Genomic DNA, 23,288 nt, shown 5'->3' with positions numbered 1-23,288 from the left:
CAGTTTTAGGGGTACAGAGGCAGTGCTTCTTTAACAGGCTTCTTGGTGCACCACTGGAACTTGTGGCTTTGGAAATTGAAAAGCCATCCCAGACAACCAGACCAAGAAGTCTAGATTTCAGTTTTTCAGTATTTCTCCTTTAAAAAGGTTATTCCCTGACTGCTGATACTTAAAAATGATACAGAAAAATCACATCTGGTAACATCACATTGTCAGAAAGCAGCCAAACTGTATTCCTTTGTACAAGACAGTATCATTGGTGGACGTGCTATAGAGATGTTGCATGAACTTCTAGAGTAACAGCTACTATTGCTGCCAAAAGAATGAGTGTTAGTCTCCAGGAATCTGCAGTCAGCTCCAGTGAGACATAAGTCAAAGTCAGACTGAAAGATTTTCATTATATTCAGCTGTAGCGAATCCCTTCTCAGCTGGTTTTGCAACACATACCCGCATCTGCTGAGTCTTAACAGCCACAATGCAGCTGCCGCTAACAGCTCCAGAAAAACTTCCTAAATATGTCAGGGCACAAAGTGGGTAAAAGATCTCTTCAGCACTACTTGAGCGTGGCATGCATTCCCTGCCACAAAACTAGCGAGACTTCCCCCAACACCAAGCACCGGGGTGCAAATCCCCTGAGGCAACTGATGTTTTCCCCTCCCCTGGGTGGCTGAAAGCTCCAGGTCTAAAAAAACACAAACAAACAATAAAAACAATCACCAACAAAAATAAACCCACCACACACCCAATTCAAAACATAAACCTAGTGCTGTCTAAGTAGGAGGGTGGGGAAAAATTGCTACACTGTTAAAATATTTTTGTGCGCTAAAAATACAGGGATGAAGCAGACGCAAGGAATACTAATGACTGAGGCCTGACACCGTGATTGTGCAAGGATGGGGAGGACGTCAGATTTAGATCTTAGCCAGATGTTCTCTTATCACCATTTGCCTTCTCTGTCTTTTGCCCTCCACTGCGCTTAGGAAACAGAAACTGCCTTTTTTCCATTTTATTTTTGATTTCTAACCCGTTTCCCATCCTATCTATTCTTTCAGAGACACAATGTTGCTCTATCTCTGCTTCCAGCCCAGCAGGAAAAACTACATTACGAAGCAGCTGCTAACTAAAGAAAGTGTCTGGTTGAGCCATTCTTTTTCCTAAACTTGGGTCGAGAACAAGTATTATTTTCCAGCATACACTCTCACCGACTCCATGACAGGGACACTGGAAGACGCAGCGTAATTTCTCATAAGTGAACAAGTTGTGGGTCACTTCAACAGGCCTACAGCATCATTTAATTTAACGGGCTTCAATTGCATACTGTAGCAGATGACTGGAAGCTAATACTGAAACCCAGGGTGTAATTAATTACGTATCGTCAGTTATCTTACCAGCTGTTTGTTGAAGTTCTGCACGCACTGCTCAAACTGCTCATCTTTTGTTTCATCTGCTTTCCCAAGCTTCTGAAGGACCTGCAGAAAAAAGAAGAAAAGAAATTGGAGACTTCAAACACAGATGCAGCAAAGCAGAGAGAGAAACTTTTTCAAGTTTTTGCCCATGAGGCTGAAAGGAGAGTTGAAAATTCTCCCTTGTTCTTGCGATCAGAATATCTGGCATATTTCTCCACACACTCGTAATTTGAAAAAGGACTTAAGGACAAATCAGGATGAACTCATACCTCTTACGCTTTACTGTACCAAAGAGCATGACTGAGGTTTGTCCTTCACTGGTCTAATGCTTCTTGCAGACAAGGCAGTAGCAACCTAGTTGTTTATTCTCCTGGGCCAGCAAGAAACAAACCACATCCCTAATATGCCCGAGTTACGCTTATCCCGATTTAACAGTAGTCTCTGGTCTAGACAGGGTGAGGGGTTTTGCTCCCAGAATAGCTAGTGTCCTCAAACACAGAAGGCCATGCAAAGACCTTCTTAGAGGGAGAAGGTAGAGCAGCTGGAGTCCCACCTTCCTTTCACCTTTTCTGACTATGCACATGCTGGGCAGGAGCTGGCTGTTGACAGCAGTTGAGGACCTTACACCATGAATCTATGTGACACTCAGTCTAAGCGTCACATCTGAGAGTGTCAGCAGCCAGTCCTGTTCCTCTCACCACCTCCCTGCACAGCACAGCTCCGCACAGCCTGGAGGGGGGGGGGGGGGGGGGGGCGGGGAATCCTTATCAGACTACTTCCCTTATCACCCTTCTCTCTTAATGACCATGCAGCTAAATGGATCACTCCCAGGCTCTGAACAAAGCAGCATTTCATCTCCTGGGTGGGAAGGCAGGTCCCTCACAAGAAGGGTGGGCAAACTGCAGCTGTGGAGGAGGGCAGCAGTTACTTGTCAGGCCCCAAGCAACTCCAGCATGGATAGAACAGTGTAAACTGTAGCTGGTTAAGCTCAATTACAACATCTTTTGTTAATCAAAAAGAAAACCTGACCATGCCAAAAAAAGCCTCATCTTGCAGGTCCAATAAAACAGAGGAAAGCCCACCCGGTCCTCAGTCAGAGAAAGTTCTGGGGAACACGAGGTGAGCTAGAAAGGATGCTGAGGGAGCCCCCTGAGAAGCAAGGCAGCTCTAGCTGGCAAGGGTATGACTGCCCAAGAGGCAGAAAGCACTGGAAAGCTGAAGTCTCTCATGCTCTTCTGAGCACAGCAGTCCTTTAGCCACAGATGTCAGCCATCCTGGTCAGCCCCTCCTGGGGGGAAGATGGCCAAGATGGAAAAGCAGGTGCATGCTGCTGCCATCAGGTCTAGAGGAAGGCCACTATTAAGCGTCCCCACACCAGCCACTCTGAAAGATTGCGGGTTAGCCGGAACAGCCACCCAAACCAGCTTCCTCTGCTTCCCACGGACCTTCCCAGAGGATGTAAAGAGGACTTTTCCCCTGTAGGGCAGGGATCAGACTATCATGTCTGGTCCCCAAAATAGCATTGAAAAGGTCCATGCAACATAATGCAGAACAGAGTATTTTCCGTTGGAAGTCACCTACAACACTCATCTAGTCCAACTCCCAATGCACCTACTGGCCCACTTATCCTTTACACTGCCAAGGTGGAGGACATTTGTGTTATGTCTATTTGGATACTCTCAGTTCCCCTCTCCCACACAAACACAGATATTCCCAGCTCACCCCGACCACAATAACTGACTCCGGCACTAGACATGATATCAGTGCAGTCATTCAGCACCCGGCTAGTAAGTCCCCTTATTTAGGCTAGGATTGAATGCCTAGGAGGGAATCACTGGTTTTCAACATCCCTCTGTTCCAACAGCCTCTCTTCATCTCCAGGAATCGCCGAGGTATTCAAGTGTCAGCAAAAGGAGGGGAAAGGACACATACAGATGAAGAATGCCTTCTTTGTGACCAAGGACGGAACCAAAAACCTCCAGAGTTAGAAGCACAACTTTCTGCAACTCAAGTGACACAACAGCAACAAACACCGCAGCTACAAGCACTTAACATGCTGGGTAAACCTGTCTACACAGCAGGATATAGCACAAATAGTCCCTTCTTCCTCTCAAACCTTTGGTACGTAACAGCTTGCAGGAGAGCAGAAGCAGCAATAATGTTCGGACAGGCAGAGTCCTGTATGCCAGCCACTGGTGCCTCCTTTGCTCATCTGCCGCAGTGAAGGGGAGCACATGCCACAGCAACACTGCTGCTGGGGCTACACATCCCTCTGCCACACCAGCCGGAGAGGGGGATTCAGTATGGTCTCATCTTTCTCATCAGGTGGTATGGTGAACCTCTCCCAGAAGGACACTGCTCAAAGTCCTGGTGTTCAGCTGTACTCCCCTAGGCCACCAGATTCATGGAGCATGGTTTTCCCACCTGCTGGGTAACTTCCTAGATGCCCAAAGAGCCATCACACCAGTAGCACCCATCACCAATAACAATAAAGTACACAAGCTGCAGATTCCAAAACAGAATGATGTTCCCAGTGTGCAGATTAATAGAATAATTGGGGATATAAAGGAGCTTTTTATGGCTAGTCAGGAGACTTGATGCTTTCAAGCCTGGAGGGGAGGGAAGGAGACCATTTAACTCTGAAGAATCCAGAATATGTCGCCAGGGTCAAAGGTTTAGAACAGCCTCAGTAGTCACAGTGCTTCCTGGTGTAAAACACTGAGCAGCACCCACAGACTGCTCATTGTGGGAAGCAGGTGCGTGGCTGCCACATGTCCAAGAACTTAATCTGCAGTTCCACTGCTCCTTGAGGCACATGAACTCTGAATCTGGGATCATCCGGCCAGCTGGGAACATTCACTTACTGAGGTGCTCTGTACAAGTCCTGCAAAATGCTGGGCACTGGAAGGGGCTCCAGCTCTCAGCCTATCTCTCAGGAAAAAACTCCTGCTGCAATAGTGATGCTGAGCTGAGGAGCAGCTCTGAATGGGGGGGGAGGGTGCAGGAAGAAACCCTACATTTTTCCACAGTGGTGACATGGGGTGCGCGAAACAGAGGATTTGAGGATGCCAGCAGTGGAACAAGGCAAGGAAAACAAAACCAGTTACAAGACAGAGGCTGTGAGAAGTGAATCCTTGGCTACATTAAAAAAACCTGCTCTTGCTTCCTATACTGTTCCCCAATGTGGTAGGTGAAGGCACGTGCCCCACACCTGCTGGCCCTGTAGGCGAGTCCCAGCCACACAGCCCTCTCTGATCCCTTTATTACTTGCTATGACAGTGGAGAGACAACAGCCCTTGGCTGCAGCAGGGCAGGGGACAACTTCTCATACAGCTTTCACTCCAAAACACATCTGCCCCACACAAACAGCCCAGAGGTCAAACCCTAAACCACTTGAGCAGCATAAAACGACGGCTCCACAAGGCTGGCCCTCGAGCCGGCTCCCAGCTCTCCATCAAAGACCTGTACAGGCATGTTGTGCTACCACATCCCTCTGGACCCCCTAAACCAGCCAGGGACGGAGCAGATGGCCCTGGGTGTGCTGCTGACTGCAGGCACGTCTGTGCTCACTGCTAATAACCCATGAGCTCACAGGACAACTCCCCTCCCCAGGCTGGTATGTGCCGTCATAGGTCAGGCTATTCCGAGTGAGCCATGGCTGCTCCCTCCCTTCCCTTGCAATGGTCTTTAATCCCCCAGCTCACTGCAAAGCCAGATAAAGTTCGGATGGAAACTTCAGGCTCTTTGATAGCTATTAATGGAGCAGATTTACCAGGGTAGGAGTCAGGACCTTGCTGCAGCTCCCAAATCTCAGGCGGATCAGAGATGGTGTGATCTGTCAGCTGCTGTCTGGAGGCAAACCACACCAGGCATGGATATGGCATTTAAAAGATTAAGAAGCAACCATGGCTAGGATCCTTGGACTGCCCTTGACCTGAGACGTCCTGGCTCTGCGTAAAGATAGGGACCATTTCAAGATAGTGCAAGCAAGGGTGAAGCGGGTAATACTTTGTATGAATCCCACAAAACACTTTGTGGGATGGATTTCAGAGGGACCTCCAGCACTGCTGTGGGTTCCAGTCTTGGCTTGCTATGGACTCACCATGGCAGGGTGAGGGTATGATCCTAGCCAATGTTTTTTGGCCTCAGGCACTGGACATCATTTTCCAGTGTCGCTCAGAAAGCAAGTCTCTTTCAACAATTAGCTAGATATTCAGGTGCTCTGTGTTTATTATGAACTAGGACCACAAGCAAGTGACCAGCTACTGCAGCATCTCCAGACACAGCCAAATTCTACTCACGGAGCCTCAGTTTTCCCTGTATTTGAATTAAAGCAGCAAGGAACAAGGAGATTTAGAGTTTGACTGAAGTTTTAAAAGCACTTTAAGATCCTATGAGGCAAGATGCTATTAACAAACAAGTAAATTACCACATTCCTCTCATGTCATTGATGTATTTGTAATCTGCTGTTGCAGGCAGAACCATCTGCAGTCAGCTTTGAATTGCTATACTTTAAGAAGTGAGATAACACAGAAGTAACAGAAAAATCCAGAAATCCTCTGTACCAGAGACCCGCCATTCTGCTAGCAATGGTCAGAAGTAAAGGCATGAAACAGCCTTTAAAAAACAGCAACTTTTCCCAGCAAAATGGAATGTTTACTTAAGGAAATCCAAGCTGCAGATTTTTCTCAGAGGCAAGACCATAAGATTCACAGGGTGAGTGGGCATTACCTAAATACCACAGCTTTGTAGGACTCAAAAGGAAGCACCGTATCTGGCTGCAGTTTACCTTCTTTTTTTTTTCCAGGTGTACTGGAGGAAGCATTCCTGGAAAGGCAAACCTCACACACTGCTTAGCTTAGTGTCTCTCTCTAGTGCTCTGCTTTGAGCACCGGATGTTAAGGAAATTGAGATCAGTCCTGTGACCACCAAACTGACATAGAACAGCAGTCACCATCAAGGACAAATACTTGTCAGCAGTGCAGCAGCAGCTAGCATCAAGAAGCAGTATCAGACAAGTAGCAGTTCTGCTTTGCTCTAAAAAGCAACTGTAACAGATTCACATTTATGCTTTGTAATATGAGAAATACAGGCCAGTTGCTTAATGCATCCACAGTTATCGCTCAACACCTTCCCTTACTCTCTTCTGAAATTTAAGTGCCACAACAAAAGCCCTAAAACCCCAAATATTCTCAGCAAACCCCATATAGACCCATTATGTGAACCAGTAACCTAATAAAACTCTGCTTTTCACAGAATATGGGTCACCCAGGCCAACAACCAGTGTATAGAACATAAGTGATAAGTAGGAAGGCAAAAAATGAATGCAGCTTGTGGATCCCAAACAGGAGCTAAATCTGCGTTAGAAACATCTGAAGGTAGGGTGGTCCAGCCCTGAAGAGGGAGTCATTAAGCCCACAGCCAGAGAAGCTGAGCCCTGCAGGTCTACATCTTACTGCCCCCTGTACTGGAGAAGGGGCTGTGGTTACATCTTACTGATACGAGCCCAATACTCCTAAATCACTCCATCTCCTGACCTCTCCACCCCTCGTAAACGACGCCTCTGACTTCTGCTTTGTCTGCCAGCTCTGCATAATCTCCAACTACCAACTGGGCACAGAGCCAGTAAATACTGTGACTAATTTTGAATTGCAACAAATTGGCATGTGCCAATGGGTCAACTAGCAACAGAACAAATAAACCTTTGATCTCAGGCTGCTGCCTGTTCTTCCACGGGAGACGTTGTACTCTGAAGAGGGGCAGAAGAAAACAGTGTCCAAGTCTGATAGAAAGCACAAAGCCACCTGACTTACAAAGGAAGTTTCATAAGCTTTTTTATCTTATTAAGCCTGGTTTCTTCTCTGCTCAAATGAACTGTGACTTGTTTAACAAAGTAGATTTATGCTCATGGAGTAATTTGGGTTTTGCACTCAGGCTTGGGGAGAAAAGCAAGAGTGGCAGTGAGAGCCCTGCTTCCTTCCTGACATTCTCTGGGAGCAGGGCACATCCTCCTGCCCTCCATGCCTGCCTTTCAGCTGGTTTTGGGGGCAGCCTGGCTTTCCTCATGCAAGCCTGGCACAATTAAGTCTTTCTTTGAAAGAATTGGACAAAGGAGGATGGGGGTGGAGAGGAAGAAACTCCAAACATATTAACGCTTCATTTTAAACTGAGGAAATTATTCCTGTGGCTGAGCAATCAGCAAGACCCTCAGATCACTGGAAGATGGGAAAAGCAATGTCACACTTGGCGCAGAGCAGTTCTTGTTTGCTTCTTACTTGCTAACAAGGTTCAATAGATCCTGCAAAGACAGGACGTTGCCTCCATCACTGGGCAATCAGGGTTCAATACAGCATTTTGTTAGAGACTTCCTGAATGACCTAGAAAAGCCATGTCCAATGTCACATCCATCCAGCTGTAAAGAGGAGTGTTTGTTCAGCATGTCACAGAGTTAACAAATTTATCCCTGGCACCTCCAGCTAGCAACAGTGAAAGCAGTACAGAGATGAGATGACAAATTTTGAGTGCTCAGCTCAAGACACATTAAATTTGATTTTCACAGGTGTTCCTCTAATTGAAGTATGTGAGATGTGCATGCTTAGCCATATTCTAAAACCCAACCTGAAAAGGAAAAAAACCCCAAACACCTAAAAATATAATTTTCTGGTCACATTGGGGTGTTGAAGTCTCATAACATCCCCAAAAAATATGCTGGTAGTGAAGAATTTACATCATCACAATAGATTGCATGGAGATCCCTTGCTAATGAAAGACTTTAAAAAGTTAAGACAAGCATTTCAGGTGTAATTTAAGCCAGACTGATCCTAGTCCACATTTCAAAGCTATTCTTCTCAGATCCTGAAGAGGACAGCAACAGGAGGTCAACTACTTTGACTGTGAATAAACATCCTCCTCAAAAAGACCTCACTCCTTCCTCCATACCACAGTCAAAGTGTAATATACATTGAAGCATGACTGGGTAATAACAGCATGTATAGCCTATGGTCAAAGAAACATGTGCCACTGCCACTTTCCCTAAATGGCACTATATTGCAAAGTTTCTGTCAGAGCAAAAGTCACACTGCATTGCCTTGAAGGTTCAACTCAAACAGCTGATTCTGACAGCTACTAAAAAGCAGCCTCACCCTGATCTGCACCTTCAGGACACACCTCTTGAGTTTAACATTACTCACACTGGGTTGCCTTACAAGGTTCGTCTTTCTCCCTCATTCTATAGTCAAGGGGGGGGGGGGGGGGGGGGGCAGGGTAGAAAGGAGCTTCACTTTCTTATCCTGGATTATTTCCTGGAGAAACCTGCTTCCCCATAATAGGCTCAGAGAAAGTTCATGGCAACAAGTGTCACCACACTGAAGTCAGCATCTTAAGAATACACCCCTATTTCTGATCATGCCAGGTGCAGGACAAGATGTAGAAATTAGTACAGCAGGTGCAGGACTTGATTTCAAGTCTGGTGGCTTGGAACAATGGTCAGTTTATCCATAAGGCTAAATCACCAGTAATAAGTAATATCCCCAAGAAGGGAGTACACAAAGGACCTGTCCCATTTTCGAAGCTGCATGTTGCACCCCTTTTTCTACAAAGCATAAAAAGAGGATTGTTTGGCTGCAGCAGTTGCCAACCCCGTTCTGAACTCAGAGACCTTCCTCGAAGCAACTACAACATACAAGCCCGTAGCAATGGCCCTATGGGGACAAGCTATGCCTAACTGCGCTGTGTGCTTCACCCAAGACCTCAAGCAAATCTAAGTTATCATGTTCAGTTTCTCTCCATGGGGCAAGGCAGCTAGTATCCACCATAAATGGATGCAAAGACTCAGCTAGCTGCTGCACTAAAACATCTCAAAAACAAAAACATGTAGAAACATGTTAATCAGTACTATGACATGGAGGACATAATTTTTGTATTTGCGTTCCCTGTTCCGTAAAGGTACTTACATTACTTAATGATATTCACTATGAAGACTAATCAGAGCAAGCTTGCGAAATCTTCTACTCGTAAGATGCTTCCTCCTGTGCTTGGCTTCCTTTGAGGATGCTTTTCTCAAGTTACAGGTTGTCGAACAAGGGATTCACGTCACTCATAGTACTGGTTATCAAACACTACATCATTATACACAGTATATCATTATCAAGTGCCCTAAGAGCATAGGTAAATGAAATGAGAAGAATTGGGTCTAACCTTCATACTTGTTCAGCCCAGGACAGCCAACAAGTGGAGAGAGAGAAGGCTCTGGGTATTTTAACTCTGCACACTGGTCAGTCTCCCGTGTCCACCCCACAGCCTAAAGATAAGGAATGGTGTTGAGGCACAACACAGAGGCAGCAAAATTGCAAGGAGTGGCCAAGGTCCAGAGACTCACATTCCTCTCATACTACTCCACAAGTCTAGCAAACCTTGGGCTGCACCTGAAGCTCAAGAAACTCTATCCTAGGCTGTTGTTAAAGAACTGCTGTCTTGCTTTGCAAGTCAAAATTCCTGTGTCCATGAGTAAAGCCTTGTGCCCAAGATAAAGAGCCCTCCTAGATATGGGGCCAGAATCCCTACAGAATCTTCTACACTAGGAAAAAGGCTAGGATGGTTTTCACTACCCTGCTTACTTCTTCCTCTGTTTCTACTGCTCTCAGCATCTGCAATATATCTGCTGAACTCACTCCCTGTCTCAGCAAGACCAGCATCTGAGGACCAGCATAAAGAGCCTCTGTTTCTGGAGTAGAGCCTGCAGCAGATTCCCCCTGTCCATTCCCACCCTTCTGACGTACTCAATTTTTACTGAGGGAGGTACCAAGTACTTTGCTTTCCATTTCCACCCTGTGATCAAATCACTTTTCTAAATTGGGCTTTGACATTTCTCTGCCTTAATGCCACTCAGTCAGGGAAGCCTTCATTACCAGGATCTGCTAACACTGTCTCTAACTATAGTATATTGTCAATAAGAAAACTGAAGTAAGCAGAAGGAGGAAAGAAAAGGAGTAGCACAATGGGACAGGCTAAAAGCTCCACACCTGGCTGGCACAAACTTCTTTGCAAAACCCCTCCCTCTTAGAGGAAGGAGTCTGTTGAGGACTACCACCTCCTGAGCAGAGCATTTTCCTCCGAAAGCTGAAATTTCCTTATTCAGAAATCAAGTATGACCACTTCAGAGGATTGAGAGAATAATTTTGCCAGCCTTATTCTGTTTCCTGCTCCCCTGAGTCAGGAAAGTAATTCCAGAAAGCTTGTTCTTGAATACCTACCCAGGTTGGAGGTTTCTCCTTCACCACCAAAATTCACGACATACTGCCTACACAGCCTTTCCACCTGTTGCATACAGGACAGGCAGCACCTTTGTGCAAGTTCAAGTCATGTTCTTCAAGCAGTTAAATCTAACTGCTTCAAACAAAGATAGGAGCTGACGTTCTGTATGTAGGCACTCTCATCCCCTTTAAGGCAAAATCCTATATGCTATGACAGTCACTGAGCAGGTACCCACATTACTCAAGTTTTCTAAACTTGCATATATTCACACATGTATATTTCTGTACGACTCACCCAGACTTCAGGACCCCAACCAACCTGAACCACTGCAGGTGGCTGCTAACAAAAGACACTGGAGAAGGGACAGTCCAGAGACCTGTAGTAACGCACTTGTGCACAGACTATCATTGAGTTTCATCTGTCCACAGACTATACCAGCTGCACTGAAGGTTTGTCGGCATTTATTAACATTGGTGAGTCCATGAAAAACCTTTCATGGGTTCCTCAATGTTAATAAGCACTGACTGTTATGGAAGGCAAAGCCGTAATATTCCGGCACATTATACAGAATAATACCAACAACATCCAAAGTGTTTCTACTTATTTTATGCAGTCAGTCTTCAGAACTTATCCAGCCAGTTTTCAGAAAGACAGATCCTCCAAATAAAGGCAGAACCAGGCAAATCCTCATGATCTAGAAATAAGTGGTCATATAGTGAAAACAGTAAGTTAAAAACCCACTGAGAGCCCTGAAGTCTCCAGTCTCCAAGTGTATTCAGTTTTCTCCCTCCCCCCCCCCCCCCCTTTTGCATGTAACTCTGGACTACTTATGGGGAAGCCTGGGAGCAGGTCTGAACACTAGAATGAACTGTCCAAAGCTTGTGCATTTAAAAATAAAAAACAAGACACAGCTGCAACTTGCATTTTAGCTAATACCCACTAGACAACTGGGGTTTTGTTAGGAATTGGGGTGGTTCTGACTGATTTCCATGATCCTCTTCTCTTCTGAGTGAAGGTCCGAGTACTCCTTTGCTTCTTTAATCACCACGCTGCCTGAAGCACTCCAAGAGCAACAAGCCAACAGCTTCTATCTCACTTTTCTCTGAAAACTTCATACTTGCAGCAGGAGTAACTCTCAGGTTACTATAAGACAGTCAGTCCTTTTCATCCTCCCAACCTGACTATACAAGTACTTCATATCCAATGCTGTTTGACTAGCATTAGACAAGTAGGAAGGAGACCACAGTTAAACCTATCACCTAGCCGTCCTGCCTCCAGAAGCCATCTACTCCCTGCAACACCCCAGCAGCTTCCTGCTACTACCGTATGAACAGTCTTGCATTATAGATTAGAAGGATCTGAACTGTGAAACGATCCAAAGACTTCTGAAATTTGCCTGTATTTCAATACATATGGGTTAAAGGAGCAGTGTAGTGTTGGTATTTTGGGAGCATTTTTTTTGCTTTGATGCAGAAAGGTCATCTAGTGACCCAGTCCTCTTCAGTATTTTCTCCAAATTCCCAGGATATCACCAGGAAACTGAACAGATTGTTTATTTCTATACCTCTTATATAGGACTCATAGCATGATGGCATCCAGATAGTTTAATGAGTGCTATACAGATATCCAGCCAGTAGAGATGCTTTTAAAAACATTCATAGTCCTTAACCTTGTTCCAAAGGCTCACCACTACTTCCTCCATGCAATAATATCTAAAACTCAGCAAGTTTCAGGGGTTGATTCTTGGCTTTCCACAAAACAGCAGTGGAATTGTTCTGCAAATCAGAGTTTTTAAACCAAAAGGCACAGGAAGTACGGTGCAGCTGATCTGCTAATTCCAGCCTCATACAGACTCATTAAGGAAAGAGATACAGATGATATTCAAGTGTACACTAAGCCCAGGGGCTCAGTCAATTTTTTGTGGCACCAGCTTTGGCAAAAAGCCTATAAATAACAAGATCTTTGAAGAAACAGGCGAGCTCTATATGCATTCCCTTGCTTTTACTTCAGATAATACTTTAAGTGAAAACAATTGTTCATAGTACTTTTGAATGGATCCAGCTGAGTTTTAAAGAAAATAAATAAAATCAAACAAACAGAAAAACAATACAAAACCAAAACCGCCCAAACCACAAACTCAGGTCTTCCCAATATCCCTGGGATATATTTAAAAGTTACACTCACAAGCACATTGTTCCACCTAAAATGTTACATAAAGCTTTTTGGTTTATTTTTCAGGGGCTTTTTTAGGAAGGAAAAAAAAAAAGTCACAAACAGAATTGCTCCCCTGTTATTATGTTATTTGTTATCCTCTGTAGTTTTTTATTTTTTATTAGCTGTCCCAGGAAAAGTCCAAAATATGCTTGCAGGGATTGTTAAAATGGGCAATATGGAAGCCTTCTTTCATGAGACCCTACAGTAGCACCCTCTCAAAGGTCAACATTGAAAAGACTGAACAAATCAGCAGTTTTTTAAGTCATATGACCAGTCCCCAGATTTTCTTCAGAGTCTAAGAACAGGCTGCCAAGCACAAGCCTTGTCCTTCCAACAGCTACTGTGAACACACCCGCATCAGGCAGGTTTGCTCTATTAGCTACCAGCAAGATGGACACTGAACTTGGAGATCTTTAGGGGGAAGATACCATGGAAAAACTAAGCCAAGACCACCTGGTTGGCCTGGCAGCATCACTCCAAAGGTGAGACCAAAAATGCTTCACTCTCTTCTCACAAAAGCACAAATCAAAGGTGAAGGGCACAAGGACCCCCAGCATACCTGTATCAGGTACACTACAAATGACACATTGCCTGGTATCACCATTTGTGGAAGGGCCCTTCCACACTTCACTGTCCTGCCTGCATTAGGCAGGAATTTACCAGCAGTGTGAAAGGGGATGCCACCCCCATGTTACCAGTCATGTATGTGTTCCCACAGGAGGCAATGACATGAGTTCAGCTGCCCCCATCTTCCCAGCTGATCACAACCGCGTCCTCTACACAAGGCAGTGCAGACTTCTCAAGTGTCTTCTTCTTAAGCTGCAGAAGATGTAAAGGCCAGCAGAGAGCCCAGCTAGGCTGACGTTACCGCAGGGCAGAGGGTGCTGTGCTGCAGCTCTGCCACACTTGCACCAGACAACAGGGATTGATTGCTGTGCGCCTGTGTTGCCTTGCATCTGTATATCATTTGGCACATGAAGCTGGAGAGTACAAGAGGCATCTCAGGGTGCTTTGCCTTTTTTTTTTTAAAAAAAAAAAAAAAAAAGAGGCAGGGGGAACACAAAAGAGAGGGCTCCTTTGTATGCTACAGCCTCAGCTTTTGTTGTTGTTTGCTAAATCCTTAAACACAGCACTTCAAGGAAGCAATTTTTCATGTTCTTCCTCTCCTCTCAAACCTTCATATCAAGATCTCCTAGCCAAGGCAAAGCATTAAGTGCTCCTAATCATCAATTCAGTCACTTCTGTCCTTCATGCAGTTTCCAGTTCTCAGATAACCAGATCTGATTCAAGCTCAGCAGGTTTTATTTTTGACAGCAGCCTCCAAGCTCAGTTACCAGCCTTGGACAAGATGGCTCTCTGCTCAAGCTCCAGGCTGGAAGGGTGTCGACAGATGCTGAATATATTACAAACAAGTGGACGTGAGCTGTCACTTGCAAAGGAGAAGGGAAAAGGCACACTGAGGAAACTTTGTAAATCAATTGGAAGGGGATCTGTTAAAAGATCTTCAGACTTCTTTTATTCTTGCTATGCTCCATACATTCATCAGCATTAAAAACAGGTCCAGGAAACAAGACAGGGGTGATTGTTTAAAACGTGCTGAAAAAGACTTCAAGGAGAACATTAGGCAGCTACTGTGAAATGGCTCAAAACACCTCTTTTATCTGATGGGGTATGGAAACAAAAAAGCTTCCTGTTCCATCTTCCTCCAAGAAAGGCAGTACAAATCTACCACTCATATCTTTATAGAAGTTGCATGGAATACTTTGGGATTTTACTACTATCCCATAAGTAGCTACTGAAATAAGATTCATCAGATTAGCAGAGCTTGGCACCTTTCATTCACAGGAGTCCTGATAAACCCACTCCTCCCTCTCACCTGCACCTGTACACCATGTCCTAGAAAATCCCAAATCCAGGCAACCAGGATTGCCAACTACTGCACCAGTGCAGCTGCAAACTTGGTCTGCTTTGCACCATCGCTCATTTTATGCAGCTTCAAGGTAAGTGTCCTTTCTTCTTCCAGGTCTGTTTGATTACAGGATCCCAATCCTGGGGTTTTGTCCTTCAGAACTGCTGTAGTATTAATGTGTTATCACACTAACAAGAATGACTCTGGACCACGTGTCCAGCATAGCAAAGGGCAGAAGGGCTGCAAAGTACATGGAACTGAAAATCCCCAAGTCTCCTGCAGACAAAAGACACAGCTCACTCAACAAATATCAAGTGACAGTGTAAAACACTGCTAGCACAGTTTATGTAAGTGTAGTTATGCAAACTTGAAGAGCAGGGAGTGAGGGAAGTAGAAACAGAAAGGCAAAGGAATGGTAAAAGAAAAGCCTTCCTAGCAAATCTTTTTCCACCCATCCATCACAGGTAGCCAATTGTTCCTGACAAGGAACTCAGAAACAAGGTAAGGTAGATGCAAAGACATGTGGACTGCTGACGTGATGGAGCAGTTCTGAAGGGGCTGATGTAATCAAGTCCCTCTGCCTTCATATTGTACATTTGCACCTCCATTTTAGATGAAGAAGGAGCCAGCCCCAGGAGCTCTCCTTCCCTATAATGGATAGCTAAACCCACTTTCTAAACACCAGTGCTGCTCTGAAATGGGTTCATCTTGTTCATACAGATTGCCTCTCTGGACACTGCTTTTGCCATCAGACCTTTCTGCCTGAGTAATTGTTAGCACTGTCTGAAGTCAAATGTTAACTCTCCAGAAAGACATGGCCAAGAAGTTTTTCATGATGTTCACAAAGCGTTGAGTTCACCAGCTTTCATAGTCCATTTTTCATGGTAATGCCAGGGGAACACAGGTGCAATTCCTTCATACATCTAGTGGAGGATACAAGTGTCTAGCCCTCAGGGCCAAGTCTAAAAGGCAGCTGTTTCTATTTAGGTTATATGACCTGCTGCCAGACCTCAGAGAAGACAGTATCAGAAGAAAGTCATGTTCCTGAAAGCATGAAGGCTTACCAAAGGTCTGTAATGGGAAACAAAACCATTCCCCTTTAGGTCATTCATCTGAAGTAGGCTTCTAAGTGATAGTGACCAAAAGCTCTTCCCACTCAACTGCCATTTAACAGCATGAAGTTATGCATAAGCTCAGGACACCTCTGGTTCAGCCATCACTGGACAACAATCTGCTCTGTCACTCCACCGTGCTTCAGCACTACTTGCCTGAAGATCAAATGGGGCAGGCTTCCCTGACTGCTCATCCTTCACGGCAGTGCTGAGAAGCACGCTGCCAGCTCTGTTCTCCCAGGCTTGTCTGCTGTGGGAGGGAGGAGGATTTTTCTCTTGCGAGGGGTTTCATTAACAGGAAAAGCTTTTGAAAGAGTAACACAGATGCATGGCAAGAGATGAAGTCAGAGCAGTTAACATCACATGCTGTTTCCAGATGGCTTATGAACATACACCCACAATACTTGTCATTAGCTGTGCACAGGTGGGGCTACGGCTACCAAAGGCTACCAGCCAATTCCAACTGCAGCTTGCCCCAAAACAACCAAAAGCACCCCATCAAACAGACCATGTTATGAATATTTACTGCATATTTCATGAGAACAAAACTAAAGTGCCAAAAGTAGATAGCAACCCTTCCACACTTGGATATTTGAACAAAGATCCACAGCAACCAGTCCATGCATGTTTAATGCCTTCCTCCTTCACATCCAGCTGTGGTTCAAAATTCCCATTCCATTTCAATTTGCAGAAGCCCTCTTCTGCTTTCTTATCTTATTGAGCACACACATGCAGTCAAACACAAAATCACCATCTAAACTTAGACCAGATAAGTTAACTCTGCTGTAAATGTCACCAGGTTTAAGCCATGGCTGGGAGGAGAGCAAGTTTGTGTTACTGTCAGTCAAGAGAGACATATTGCTGTATCAAACACCATTGTCAGCTGTCTCCTCTAAAGCAAACGCAGCGTCTATTCTCAGAACCTGCAAGCCTTTGCTCTGACCATTAATAACCGGGGAAACTGTCAGCAATCTGCAGCTCTCCCAAGGCCCTGCTCCACACACCACAACTTGATGTTACAGCCTCGTTCAGAAAGGCTTGAAATTATAAGCGGACCTGCATAACTCATGGAAGACAAAAATGTTTTATCTATGAATCAATGTGCCTGCTTCTGGTCAGCAGAACAGCAGACATAGACCGAGCTGAGCCAGTGCTCAGCTTACCTGCATCATCGCTCAGGTGTGTGCCACAAAGGACAACATTTGCTTTTCGACAACCTGTCCCCCCAGTTGCATCTTATTACAGAGTGAGAGGGAGGCAGCCTTGCACCTGCAGTCTTTCAACATCTCTCCCTGAGAATGTAAGATTTATTGGGAAACAGGTGGATTTGGTGATCTGGGAGCGACCCCATTGCTGCTGGATGAATGATTCCAAGTTTTGGCAGTGCTGTGGACAAAACCCAGCCCACTCACTTCTGTTTGCACCGCAGACATGAAAGGATGTAGAAAAGGGGAGGTCATTATACACCATGGACATAAATTTCCAGTAAAGGGGAGGTCGTTATACACCATGGACATAAAATTCCAGTACAGACCTTTTTAAGGCGAAGCAGAAACAGCCCCTCCAGAAAAAGCAGGGTAACTGAAAAGGAGGTGTGATTTTTAGCTTCCTACATGGAGCAAATCTGGGTAGTACCTAAAGGAGGGGAAGTATATCCCACACCCTGGTCCCTAGGCATGTGTATCACTGGAACTACAGCCAGCAACACCTGAGCACTCCCTGCCCACCACATTAGTCATTATCCTTCTGTTTAGCCAGCACCCAACGATCATCCATTAAAAAGCACTTGCATGTCTATAGACATCATAGTAATTCCTTCAATCCTTCTCTGTCATCATAAGACCAATACAAGTATCAGCCAGAACCATCAATGTTGCTAAGATACCCATGTGCTCAAGTGGTGCCACCCAAGCTTCTCTCTCCTGGCTTCCCTCTTGCTCTGTGATCTTCATCCATCCTCGCACACTTTTACTATACAACTGGTACACGAAAGTAGTGCCACAGTTATAAGTGGTTCCAGCTCCTACATAAAAGAGTCAAGCCCACAGTTCTCACCCTTCCTGCACAGCTGACCTCGCTTTTAGCACTTTTCCAGAGGTGGTCAAGGGGCCTCTTGGAAATTCAGGGATCAGAGTCTGGGCTTCTCTGTTCCCTCCTGCAAAAGCTCTGCAAATCTAAGTCCTCTTTAAACATCTTGAGCTGTTATAATGAAGAACCATAAACTTATCAGTCAGATAATAAACAAGAGGGGAGAGACAAAGTTACAAGGAGGATAAGTTACCTTGTAGAAATTATTAACTCTAGTCACATTTTCATTAACAAGCCAGGATCTCCACTTTTAAAATACAACCTCCTTTCCCACTCCATCACACAGTACTTAAGAAGCTAAAGCCGCCTGGCATTTACATAGGTTAATATTTCTCATTAAAAAAAATAAAAAATAAAAAGCATTAGTTTCCCTTCAACATATGGAAAACTCCAGAACATTTATAAGGTGACATATAAACTAACATTTGCAGGGTTGCTTCGACTTTATTCCTTTGACTGTGCCAGTTGTATTGTTTACTGGAAGCCTGAAATGCAGACAAATTAAAGGTATTCTAGTCTGAACCCTAGCCCACTCCTACAATAGGAGCAAACTCCGTTGTGCCCTGTGTACTTGTGGCATAAAGGCCAGCCATGATCACAGAAGCAGTTAAGAGAAAGAGCAATGTCTGTGCTGTAACACACGCTATTTAGCATATATTTAATTTAATTATGTAGATTCACATACTTATTAATACTATGAACACTAAGTCCTCATACAGGAGGAACTGCTAGCAGCTTGCAACCTGTAGATACAAATAGCGAAATATATGTATATGTAGATAAAAAAGAGTGAAAGCAGCCCAGGAGTCAGAAAGGAACTTGGCTTCCAGAAGAAAATCTGGTATAACTTGTAGTTTCAGCTGTGATGTCCATTGCCCCCTCAATCAGGAAGTTCAGGACCACCTCTGGGTTCACCACAGAGCTAAGGAGAAAGCATCGCTTTCTCTCCCACAAAAAACTTCAACAAAATCCTTTTCATGGGTCTTCTGTGGGAATTTTCAGCTTTTTGTTTAAAAAAAATAATGTAAACAAAAAATAAAAATACCCTTTCAATGTTCAGTTTCAATTGATTTGAGAGTTCCTACAGAAAACACTTGTCATTGAAGACCTGATTTTGTCAAAGTTCTCAGCTACATTCTGTCAGGATAACGAAAATGCCTTCATAATAAACCAGTCACAGAAGGTTAAAGACAACCTGACTCGTTCTTAGAGTCATTTGGTGTTAATCTTGTTATACAGACCAACAATAAAATCAGATGTCTGTCCAGAGCCTAAAGGCTTTGCTAACCTTCTGTGGTTAAAGCACATTTATTTTATAGCTAGCAGCACTCATGGGAAAAGAAGGCCAGAACTGCATCTAGCTGCTTTCGTCTCCTCTTGCCCAAGAGTTTGTTTGCAAAGGGTTACCAGGAAGCAGTGGAGACAAAGTCCAGGTAAAACTCAAGATCAGTCTCTGGGTCACAGCAAGACTCTTGAACCACATCGCTGCTGTTTAGTGGATGTCATGCCCATTCGCTGCTGCCCACCCTTGGTTGTATCACCACCACCTGCACAGCTGGGTGAAGTCCCCCCCTGTTACTCAACACAGGCTGTGAGAGCACCACCAGAAAGGTATCTATATCCAGTGACTAAATCAGTCTTTGATGCCAAGATTTCAGTATTTCATGAACAACTTCTAGATTCCCTTTGCAGCCCCAAGAGCCCCAAGAGCCAGTGCCTTGAAATTCCACTTTACACAGCTTAAGTCACATAGGTTTTAGTTTGGCATGTGTTTACTAGGGCAAATCATAGATTCAAGGTGGATCTGAATGCTTCTATCCAACTATCTGAGGTTACACAGGCTGTAAATCATCTTTGCTCTGCATTACAAGCAAAGAGGGTGTTTTCACAACTACAGACCTTCATGATTTACCATGTCAAATGGATCGCCATACATTATTTGGCCCAATGGCTGCTAGAACACTGTCTCAATGCTGATGAACCGACTTGTCCGACTATCTGGGAGCTGGTGTATGAGCATGCCTCCTGCCTAGGACACAAACCACAGCAGCTGCCAGCCATAAAACTCCACCCAAAATTCTCAAACATAGAAACCGTGCTTGAACCAGAAAAGCTCCTCCCCATATCTAAAGAGCATTCACAGCCTCTCACCTTTCATTTCATATTCAACATGTTAAAACTGACATGCAATAGACAACCCTGCACTACACTGGATGACCAAGGAGGATTCAAGTATGCAATCTACTGAAGTCAGACCAAGGAAACCGCTGATATATTTTTAGTCCCAGACTCTGCAGCGATATAGACACTGATGTCCCAGCCACCCACAGAGCCTTGCAGCAAGCTAGCCCTAAGAGAAGGTGGCCAGACTTCATTTCAGTCTGGCGCTGGCTGTGCAGTGCTGCTGCGAGACATGACGGCACTGTAGGGCAAAGAAAGATCTGATCACATACATTGGAACAAGAGCAAAAGGTGTAGTATACTTTTCTATCTCATATCTGATACGTTGCCACCGCGTTCACTAACCAGTCAGGCTGTGCTCAGAGACCAGCTCATCTTCTGTACTGAAAAAGAAAAGCCAGTTCACCATCACAGTGACAAAAGCACCAAGCTGTGACCTTGAGGCATATTCACCAGTGGAATGATTAAATTCCAGCACTCCATTCAACTCACTCTGCTGCACCATCATCGTCACAAAGTTTAATGTGAAAGCCAGACAGCAAGAAAGGAACAGATAAGCTTTTGTGCTTTTATCTAACAGAATTCGTGTAAATGCTGTTACAACTAACAGGGCAAGTTATCCATTTTAAAACCTGCATCACTTAAACATTAACTGTCTCCAGACAGTCATGTCTCTGGGTAATAATCAGTCTCCCAAATAGCTTCTTTAAAAGCTTCTGCCTCTGGAACAGGGAGTACCAAATTGAATCTTTATAGTAAAGTCAACTTTTTAAGAACTTTTATTCCAGATTATTACATGTAAGTCAGTTTGTCCTCCCTTGTCGCACACATCCCACTCCATGCCTGCCTTCACCCTGATCCCTGGCTGACTTAGCACCCATGGCTCCATCAGGATAGCACCTCTGAAGCACCCTTTCCCAGGGACCAGGCTATTCTGCAGAGCTATTGCTGCCAAGGGTTCAAGCCATGCCAAGCTCTGTATCCCAAAACCTCCTTCCAATGAGAGGCCAGCAGAGCTGGTACTTCCATTGCGCTCTCCTTCCCTTTTACCTGAACCAGGAGGGAAGAATTTAGGGAAAAGAAGGGAAGAGATATCTCCAAGGGGGAAAATAAATTGGCAGTGGAAGCAGCAGTGGAAAGACAGGCAGTCTGTCCTTCAGATCCCCCTGCATAATGAGTAACCAGACACAGTATGTGCTGCAGAAGCCATCAATCCCTGCTGCTCCCAGCACGGTAACTTTCAAAAGAATCACCTGTAACACTGACCAAAGGGAGGTAAGCTACTGCTTCCACCAAGTCCTAATCACAAGGTGACAGGCCACCCGAAACAAAGGGAGGTGGGAGAGGAGCAAGGTGAAACAAAGGAAAAGCTCATATTTACCAGCCAGCTTGCGTGAATTGGAAGAACAGCTTCGTGTACAGAGAGATGAACTCAAGATCCAGGCTCAGAGTAGGGAGGGGAAGAGAGCTCAAGTGGACACACACAGAATCAGCGCCACATGCACAGTCTTCAGCTTTGAAATTAAATTCCTTTTCAAAAGGGAGAAGCTGAAAACTCTCTGCTCAGAGAAGCTGGCTGAGGACAACTCAAGTACATGTGGAAGGACTATAGGTGCCTGCCTGAGTATTACTCACTGCTTAGAACCTCAAAGCATAAACAGCACAGGGAGTTAGACAGCAAGGGCAGAAGATACTGGGTTGAAATTACAGATCTGGCAATAAACAGAACATTGTGTGATTTTCAGCATATGGTCTGCAGACTTCAAGGCCCATGAAGAACAACCATGGAAAGCAAGCTGTATATTTGGCATATACAGAGAAGGCCAAACCCCTGGAAAAGAAAATTAAGGCCCTGTGACTCAAGAAAGGATTTCAAGCCCTACTCTAGTTCATCCAGAGCCTGAATAAGACTTTTTTTCATGAGGTATAATCCTCATGGCTTTAAGGGACCTTCCTTCAATCCCACCAACACATTCCCAGACCATGCACCTACGGGGATGGAAGAAACAACTGTACCTTCAACACAACTCAGTCTGTCAGGTCTAGCCCCTCCAACAGGAGCCAGTACCTGCTGTGTCTGACAAAACAACAAGCAGCTCATTAGACTAACACAAGACAATCTACGCCAGTCATGAATAAAGACTTAAACCTGGAGTGACTGGGGTAAAAACCAAAAGAACTATAGTGATGAGTTTTCTTTACAAAAACCTTATAAAGGTTTCTCCGTTTTCTGTAATTCCCAGGCAGAGTTGGGGAAACAGAGCAACATCCCTTTCCTGATCCCTAAACACAGAGCCACACCAGGTCTGCTAATACAGCTGTGCAAACATGGCGCATTCCATGTTATACACCCAGTAAGGCTCCCAACCCACCACGAACCCTCACATTCAGCGACACATGTGTTTCGACTGCAGGGAACTGCTGGGAGCCGGCAGAGACATACCTCCCTCCGTGGTACAGAAGGCGTCAGTGTGACGCGTACCAACCCACACAGATGTCTTCCCAGTACAGTCACATCAGCCTCCTGGGCAGCTCCTATGTACTAATTTTGGCTTGGCATGATTTTAATAAAAATGAATCATGACAGCAACCAGCAAGTGTTCCACGGCTGCTGCTATCCACACTAATAGCTCAGGAAAATGAACATGGTATGTGAACACTGCTCTGTGCCTTCATTCCCATGAGGCAAGTGCCACCACCTAAATAATTCTGCTATCACCTGTGATAACGAGGTGTAGGCATGGAGGCTGCCATCAACAGTTGCTGTAGCCGCTGCCCAGTTCCCCACCACATGGGACGATGCTGCGGATACCTGCTGGGCATGAGACAGTGTTTCAAAGTTTAAACATGAGCTTTTGAGATCTCTTTGGCAAGAGACATGCTCTGACACCTCCCTTTCCCACCAGTCATGGGCACAGAATAAAACCTCCCTGCTAGATCCTATCCTGCCACAAGTTACACTTCCCCCTGCTTCAACAGCTCGGTGACCATACTGAAGCAAGGACAGGAACTGGAGTGCTCCCATCGAGAGGAAACAAACCTGAGAAAGGAGAACTTCTTGTACCAGTTGGGTGTTCCCCATCGCATGCCTCCGATCCCAGCCTGCTCCTCCAACTCCTCCCCCCA

At 45.0% G+C, this 23,288-nt stretch overlaps 1 protein-coding gene across 7 annotated transcripts in view; it reads right to left on the bottom strand.

Moving 5' to 3' along the window:
- The window catches only part of BIN1 (bridging integrator 1), a 102,154-nt gene that overhangs the window by 57,381 nt on the left and 21,485 nt on the right, over positions 1-23,288 (bottom strand). For all 7 annotated transcript variants that reach the window (XM_056348987.1, XM_056348986.1, XM_056348989.1 and 4 more), the window contains exon 2: positions 1,389-1,469. In XM_056348987.1, the coding sequence (XP_056204962.1) occupies positions 1,389-1,469 (81 nt within the window). The remainder of the gene's footprint in view (positions 1-1,388; positions 1,470-23,288) is intronic.

The sequence above is a fragment of the Falco biarmicus genome, chromosome 8, assembly GCF_023638135.1.
Source record: "Falco biarmicus isolate bFalBia1 chromosome 8, bFalBia1.pri, whole genome shotgun sequence".
Lineage (NCBI taxonomy): Eukaryota > Metazoa > Chordata > Aves > Falconiformes > Falconidae > Falco > Falco biarmicus.
This window is presented reverse-complemented; position numbering and strand designations above follow the sequence as displayed.